Here is an 8,444-nt window from a genome sequence, read left to right as displayed (position 1 = left end):
TAATCCAGTCACTAAATCAAGCTGGTAGTCATCCTCATACAACAGTTGGCTCTTGGTCTATAGAATGATGAAAGCTGAGTAGGCACATTAGCCTCAGGTTATCCTTGTACTCCTTCAGGGCAGAAGTCAATTTGTCACAAAATAACCCATCAGTTTGTCCAGAGAATTAATTTGTTTTAGCTTAACATGCGGGAACATGAGGGGTATTGTACCCTCGTAAAGATTAGGTGGGGCATGAACAAAAAGAATAACAAATAGAAGAGGTTGTCCTCACAGGCAAGTACTGGGACGAAGATGATGGGCGTGGAGGTAATGTTGATGATTCTAAACTGACTGCGCCTCAGAGTTCACTGAGAACACCTATCACAGCAGGGTCTAACAAGTTACTCAGTGAACTTCATTTAAGGGTGCTGTTTGTATCTACCACATTGCTTGCTATGGATAACTTGTGATCCATAAATATGTGCGAACAATTGGGATTTCTGGAGTGCAGTGCAAGCAGGCAGCATCCAGAAACTATTAAAATAAACTGAGGAAGGTCAAGCTGAAAAGGTGTACTCTTGGCACTGCTATATTCAACGCCCAATGCATTTTTTTCATTGTACCAGTCTGACAAAAGTATATGTTGATGTTGTTTTAAATAGAGAAAGCATGGCATGGGCTATAGCAGCGGTGTTTGACAGAGAGGCGCGACAGAGGGTGTGGAAGGGGCAGTACTTTGGGAGGGGGAAGGCTTAAGGTTGATGATGAAAGCATCACTTCCTCCCCGCCCTCCTCCTCCTCTCCAGGCTCCATGGCTGCCGCGTGACAAGAGCTTGCAAGAGCTGCAGCAGAAGGAGAGAAAGAAGGAAAGGGAGGAGGAAAAGAAAAGAATATATTTAGGAGACTGCAAGAAATAAGCAACGCTTTACCAGCACCCGTGCCTCCCTCCTTTGTCTCTCTCTGTCCTCCTGCTCGACTCGCGCCGACACAATGCCAAACATCGTGCTTTTCAGCGGCAGCTCCCACCAGGACCTTTCCCAGAAGGTAGCCGACCGACTGGGACTGGACCTGGGCAAGGTGGTGACGAAGAAGTTCAGTAACCAAGAGACCAGGTGAGTCACGTCTTCAGAGGTGGGAAGCAAGGGGATTTCCATGTGGCCGCTGTGTCGGCTTCCCTCCCTGAGGGTAACTGTTTTAGAGATGGCGGGAAACAAAGCGGGGTCAATAACCACAGAGCAGCAACACAGCACATCATGAGTTGGAGGACGTGTAATTTGAAGGGAGTTGGTAGTACGCACTTAGCTTTCGTTGTACCCCCCCTATGGTTGGGGGTTTCTTTGATACACCGAATTGGGACGGGGGCTTCGGATGCATGTAAGGCGGTGTTTGTGTTCTGCAGATGCCGGTATGAAAGTTGCATTGTTTTAGGTTTTCATGACATTTTAAACTGACGTGTTTATTGTGCCAGATGCACATGAATATACGAATGCGTCATGCGGCTTAGGGGACTAGGCCATGTGTTCGTTTGTTTCCAGACATAAACAAACAAGACAATACTTCCGACGTGTCTTGCAGCAACTTCTCGGGGGCTGGCAGTGTGTTCCACGCTGCTTCCCTGATCCATGCGTGATTCAGTTGCATTGGTTTTGTCCGCTTTTCGCGCCGGTTAGCGGGCAGGGTTTTCTTTGCATGGATGGGGGCGTGGAGCATTAGGGGAACGTGGATTGTGTCCACCCCGCTGCCCCCTCTCTCCCTACGCAAAGGAAGTCAAACAGGTTTTCTTCATTCGTTTGACTTTTCCTGGCTCACAAAAGGAATAATGGGTGGGTTTGATCAGGGACACGGTGTTTGATAGCAGATCGGGCCCTCCAGGTCAATTCATACTGTCATTGCCACCCCGCCCTAGTACAGACCACAGTGGTATCAAGCTCTTGCTATGGTACTACTTAGCACATGTTGCAACTGGCCGGTTATTATGGAATATTTTTGGCCCCAGTCAGTGCTGGAAATGTGGGGGGGGGGACTTACTGGGGGGAACCCTCTCATTCTTGAATGGGTGGGGGGAGAGGGTATGTCCGAGGGGCGTGGTCGCAAGTCATCCATCAAATTCGACTATTTGCGTAAAAGCAAAGAGCATTTTGGGACCTTGAATATTTTTTGTTTTCAACATCTTGAGTCAGTAAGGAACCCTTTTGAGCGAATAATGGAAGTTGGGCTCTGCAGTTCTAATTGGTCACACTAGTCCCTAAGGATTCTTATGTCCCTACACTGAAGGACATATGTACCAGACTGGACAGCTACAAGAATGTCAGGATTTGACTTGTATTCAGTTGCCCATGCCAAGTTGAAACGTCATGAGGCAGTTGTCACACACAAGCAATCTCGATTGAGCAGACCGCTTTACTTCCTGTAGAAGCACAGGGTGTGAGAGTGGTGGGCAAGCCCCTGCGTCTGGGGACAGGGCTGAAAGACATGTTTTGCTGGAGCTCTGCTCCTTGTTGTAGCCCATTTCCTGGGCTGGGCACAGTGATATCTGAAGTTATGAGTGGACACCAATATCCATTCAGTGGTGAAAAAGAAAGCACACCTCTACATCTAAATGTAAATCCTCAGAGAGGCCATTAACCAGGATGTAACTGAATTACCATGGTGGTACATTGAATCTAAAAAAGAAAAAAATCATATGCAGTTAGTCGTAGGTGTTGTCAATCAGCTCAGCACTCACTCCAGCTGTGGAGTCTTACATTGGTCCAGGTTGAGCTTTATTATACATAATGTACAGTGTGTACATAATCCAGTTACTCTTGAGTATATACAGTGACATTCTTGACTGGACAGGGATGGATAATAACACTACATACAGAGGAGTAAACCCACCGGCCATCCTATCATCTCAGCCCAGGCCCCCAACTGACACTTTTGGAACATTCACTCACAGATCCTCTCAACATTCTCCTGAGCTGCATTCACACATCAACATTCTAATAACAAGCACTCCTGGCCAGTGACCAGACTTACCACATCTCCCTTTCATACCAGACCACAACAGTAGGCTACACGTTTTTTCGGTCTGTTTGTAATTGTTTTCATGTCCCACCCCCCAGGCTGACGTTTTCGTTACCATAGAGCAAGTATCTACTTTAGCAAATTAGTACATCAGAGCAGGCAAGGCGGTGACTAGAAATATACCCAGAGCTTGGCATGGACCTTTCTACAGTTTGCTTATGTCTTTTTTTGGGGTTCAAGTTTTTAACAAATGCTTGAAGGGATTGAAGTAAGATATATATTGCAGCATTGATTTTTGGAAGCCACTTCAATCTAAGTACTTGCAGTATAGACAGTCACACGATGTTGACTTAAAGGCTTTTATCCATCTTTCACTGTATCCAGCAAAAATGAAATCACCAAAAAATGTAGTGTGTGAAAATACATCTGCAGTCAATCATGCGTCTAAAACTAGTGTCCACAGGCTAATTCTTAGGGGTAAGTGTTATGGTAGTGGTTATTAGGGCTTGGGATAATAGATTAATGGTTTGGTTAGATGTTAAAGAAAGGGAGAGGGCCAGTGATGGAATAGGGGTTTGGCTGCACCTAGTTGTTTGCGAAAATGCAAGCGTTATGCAAAGTTGCAGTTACGGTAAGGCTAGGATAATGGCAATGATTTGTTGGCAAGGGCTATGCAATTTGTGGCGAGCTGGTAATGGGATTGGGGTTGGGGTCACTGTTTTTGTTTTGACAAAGTGCTTTAAAATATTGTAGGGTTGGTGTTCTGTAAGAGCACAGGGTAGCAAAAGGGTTATTAGTTGGTCGGTTTAATAATGGTGATACGGGCTTTGTTGAGGTTTTATTAGGGGTTGGTTCTTTGTTTCTATTTCAGCCTTTTACTTTTGTGTATTAAAAACAGCATTTTTGAGACTTACATTTTCACAATTTGCATTGCTTGTATTGAATAACAATTGACAAGGGGGGTCCTGGGAGACTCTCTGCCAGACATTAGTCCTGGTTACGAGAGACTTACCCAGCGTCTTTAGCTCACTATCTTTAACAGAGAAGAAATATCCCAAACATATCAGTCTTTGTCCTGCCCTGGGGCAGTCCAGCACCAAAATGCTAGGCAATTCTCCTCTGAACAAGAGTACCAAGAGCATCCCCAGACACGTGTTTCGGTCTGGTTGGACCTCATCAGTAGGGAGGAGCTGACAAGGGGGGTCTAGCATTTCGTGCTGGACTGCCCCAGGGCAGGACAAAGACTGATATGTTTGGGATTTTCTTCTCTGTGAAAGATAGTGAGCTAAAGACTCTGGGTAAGTCTCTCGTAACCAGGACTAATGTCTGGCAGAGAGACTCCCAGGACCTCCCTTGTCAATTTGCATATTTCAGTAACTTTGGGTCTCACCCTAAGTTACTAGGGGAATCCAGACGTGGACCCCTTGCTCACTATTCTTAGAGAGGCACAGCTCCTCCCTACTGATGAGGTCCAACCAGACTGAAACACGTGTCTGGGGATGCTGTTGGTACTCTTGTTCAGAGGAGAATTGCCTAGCATTTCGGTGCTGGACTGCCCCAGGGCAGGACAAAGACTGATATGTTTGGGATATTTCTTCTCTGTGAAAGATAGTGAGCTAAAGACTCTGGGTAAGTCTCTCGTAACCAGGACTAATGTCTGGCAGAGACTCCCAGGACCCCCCTTGTCAATTTGTATTGAATGACTACATTTTTAAAAAACGGACTACTTTTTCACATAGAACCCTTTCACTGCATTGACTGACATTTGGTTGGTGTGTACTGTTGCTATGGATCAAATTGTCATTGTTTAGTGTTTTTTGTATACAGCGGTTATTGCAAATTGAGAGTGCAATATCCTCGTGTGGAAAGCAGTCACTGGCTAGCTCGGGGATCTGACAGAGCGGTGTCTGGACAAAGGGAACCCTGGATGGGTATTGCCCATGTGTGGTGGTCGCGGTGCGTTCAGATCTGGTGTTGCACACTTCTTTCAGCTCACCTCAAAGCAGAGTACAATGTTACATTTGCAGAGGAAGCTACCTGCCCAGCCTGGGTGCAGGTGTCCGGATTGGCATAAACTAGTGTCTGCAGGTTGTGAGTGGGATGGGTGATGGGGGATGTGCTGCTGCAGAAGTGTTAACTGGAGAATCCCAGTTAATATAAATGGTTTCAGTTCATTTAGAAGAGGAACTCGCTGAACACCAGTTTGAATATCATTAGTTTATTTTTTGGTGGTTTGGGAGAAGGGGTGGGGGTTGCGGGGAGTAAAATACTTTATAAAATTCCCTGACAAATGTAGTTGGTTAAGTTAACTGGTTAATTTTCATGTGTTCTGGTTTTCAAGTCTTAAAGCAGGGTTAAAATGGGGAGTCAGAATAATTCGTGAGCTTCCCAATTGAAAGTCATTCTTTGCACATTGATCTTTTGAAGTATTTGTCTGTTTGGTTCTCCTCTTGTTTTATTTCTTGTCTTCAAAACATCCCGCTAATGGAAACCAGTACAACTGTACGCTACGTGCATGTGAACTAGTCTTAAGAACTAGTCTTAACAAGTGGATTAACTTTTATTTTAATGCTGCTACCACATTTTGTCAGCTCTTCCAGCGTTTTGAAAAAGCTGCAAGCTATTGCTGTGACAAGGCGCTTGTTATGTTCACCAATCATTAAGTGACAAGCTGGTCACAACCCTACAATGGGATGATAGTACTATGTTCATGGGCCTTCATTCCCATTGCCCTCTGTCTTGGGGCCATTCTTTCTTGGCTGGCTGTCTCGGTCTCCTTGGTCTGGTTCATACATCCTCCTTCCTGGTTCCATATTGGTTAATGATCTGGTTTCACCTGTTTTCATCTGTCTGCATCATTGCTGGTCCGGGGTTCAAGGCCCTGGGTAATGGATCCTGCCTTGTAAAAGAAGCCCTGTACTTGCCAGCTTCTCCTGCATCTTACGCAATGAATCCTGAGCGACTTGCGCCAAGAGTACATGTTCACTTCTCGCAATATATTCTTACCCTGCGTCCTGGATTATTGGGGTGTTCGAGACCCCCTCTAACATGGTTTGCATTGGCCCAAATCCTACTCTGCTTCCTTGCTTTCTGGTTGATTCTTGGAGCTGGAGGTTTTAAAGTATGGTCTCCTCTGGTAGTGGTTGCTTCTTTGTCTTGTACTGTGTGGCAGAAACATTACCTGGCTTTAACCCACCCAGAACCTGTGTGTCCATTGATTCACATGGTGGAAACTTTATTGCTTTTGAACTACTACTCCAACGTGACTGAAAAATGTACTTGCATAGCTCTGGCATTTTTCCTGTCGTCAGTGTCCTTTTAAGGAATGTATTGAGACCATGTAGGGCTGGTATTCGGGTTTAAATGGATTTTGATTTGGTTTGTAACATGCAGCCAATGACGTCTAGGTGCCCGGAACCAAGACCAGTAGAGAAGGGGATAAATGCGACATGTTTTTAGGAAATACTATATTTGAAGAGGTTGTTGATGGCCTGGATATCCCCAAGGAGCTGTTTCCTCTACTTGGATGCTGGGATTTTATTTTTTTCTTTTCTAAAGTCCCATCGATTTAGCACTTGACTCTTTGGCAATACGAACTTCAATTTCTAGTGTAGGCCTGCACTACTCAAGGCTTTGGCACTGTGGGAGTAGCCAGGCTTATTGTAGGAGGGAGAAGGCTGTAGGAAGGTACAAAGAACTTGTAGCATACATATGGTTCAAAGAAAGACTTAAGCACTTTAAATGTGATACAAAAACGTTTTTATTTTATAGAAGGGTAAGTACTATCCAAATTAGCAAACATAATAAAAAACCAAAGCAATACTCCTGGTTAGTAAACCAGTGTAAAAAATTACTGGCAGTATGCAAAAGTATTGCATACCCCCATTATTGCCTAGCACTTTTAATGAAGACCCGTTTAGGACAACCATGAGGAAAATGGCTGAATTAGATGAACAAGTTAATCTATCTATTGATATGATGTCTCCACTTGTTCACGGTTCTTCTAACAAGGGGATTTTTAAACCAACCTCTAGAATGGGCAATATGAAAACTCACAATGATGTAATAGTTGAAGGAGGCACTGGAGGGATTTCGCATGCCTTATTGTTCTCTCCTGAGCAAATAAAAGCCCAAAGAGGGTCCATAAATGATGATCCTGACGGTAATATATTTGAGAGGGATAATGTTGAACCTCAATCTCCTACTCCCCTTCCAGTGATCACAAAAATATTAGATCTGCTTGACAAGGGCCATGAACTTACCCACTTGGAATTGAGGGAATTAAAAGCAATTATGCATCATCTTTGTTCCAAGATGGATAAAATTGAGGGCTTTATAACCGCCATTGATACCCTGCGATCTTTGCAACATGAATCAGGAGGACTAAGATCAAGAGCTGCGACAAGAGTGTCATGAGAGAAGTACACAATGTCCACCATCTGCTCTCCTTGAATGTAACAATTCTAGGCAATTACATGGGGTATCATCTGAGACGCTGAAGTGCTCTTGTGAGAATGAGCTGATTGAGATTAAGGCTTCGCTAATTTCATTAAACAATACAATAGCTTCGAAATTTCTTAATAAAACACAACATTGTGAGATGCCGCGTAGTCCTATTCCCAAAGTGTTGATTTTAGATCAGCCTGATAGCCCTTCTGTCTTGCTGGATGAAATTGAAAATCAAAAGAAGGCAGAGATTGAAAATATGCATATTGAAGTAACTCCAACTTTTATGTCTCGTCGGGCTAAAAGGATGCATATGCGTGCGGTGAAAAGACATGCGAAAAGGAGGGAGGAGAAGGCCATTAAATCCGCTTCTATCCTAGAAATTTCGGATGAGGAGCACATTGAATTGGACCAGCTGTCCAAAGAGAGTCAGGATGCCCTCACACCTGCAATTGATGTAACTGCGGAAATAGGAGGGGGGGACATGGGCACCTCTTCATTATTGAAGGTAGATGTGCATACCAATACGGGAAAGAACAAAATCAGTACTACACAATTGGCAAGATCGAACTCTCAGAGAACCCTAACTCCTAAAGCTGTGTTACATCCAAAAATAGTTACGAGTATTCCAAAGGCCCACTCAATCCAGGAAAAGGAAAACGCAAAGCCTAATATGGATTGCATTATTCAAAAGCCACCTTAAATGAATATTTCCCTACAGTAGGTAGATGCTGTACGTCGAAAAATCAAATAATGCATCAGGATGGAGGAATTAGTGTCCCCCTAAAAATACCTACAAGGAATTCTACTAGTGAGACATGTATAAGCATCTTGAATAATGGAACACACGTGAATAATGCATGTAGATTGAGTAATGAAATACAATCAGGAGTAGGCAATGGAAATAATAATGAAATGAATGTAATATGTGAGGATGTATTAAGGTTAGAAAATTGCTTATTGGATAAAACGGAAAATGTAGTGACGGTTAATGGCCGGGGGAAAAAAGT

General features: G+C 43.9%; 1 protein-coding gene across 1 annotated transcript in view; it reads left to right on the top strand.

Moving 5' to 3' along the window:
* The first annotated feature begins 665 nt into the window (after positions 1 to 665).
* The window catches only part of PRPS2 (phosphoribosyl pyrophosphate synthetase 2), a 258,770-nt gene continuing 250,991 nt past the window's right edge, over positions 666 to 8,444 (top strand). The window contains exon 1 of the mRNA XM_069639274.1: positions 666 to 1,094. Within this exon, the coding sequence (XP_069495375.1) occupies positions 973 to 1,094 (122 nt within the window). The 5' untranslated portion in view covers positions 666 to 972. The remainder of the gene's footprint in view (positions 1,095 to 8,444) is intronic.

Source organism: Ambystoma mexicanum, chromosome 7q (assembly GCF_040938575.1).
Source record: "Ambystoma mexicanum isolate Mex_15411 chromosome 7q, UKY_AmexF1_1, whole genome shotgun sequence".
NCBI lineage: Eukaryota > Metazoa > Chordata > Amphibia > Caudata > Ambystomatidae > Ambystoma > Ambystoma mexicanum.
Note: the sequence above shows the minus strand (reverse complement) of the source record. Positions and strands in the feature narration are given on the sequence as shown.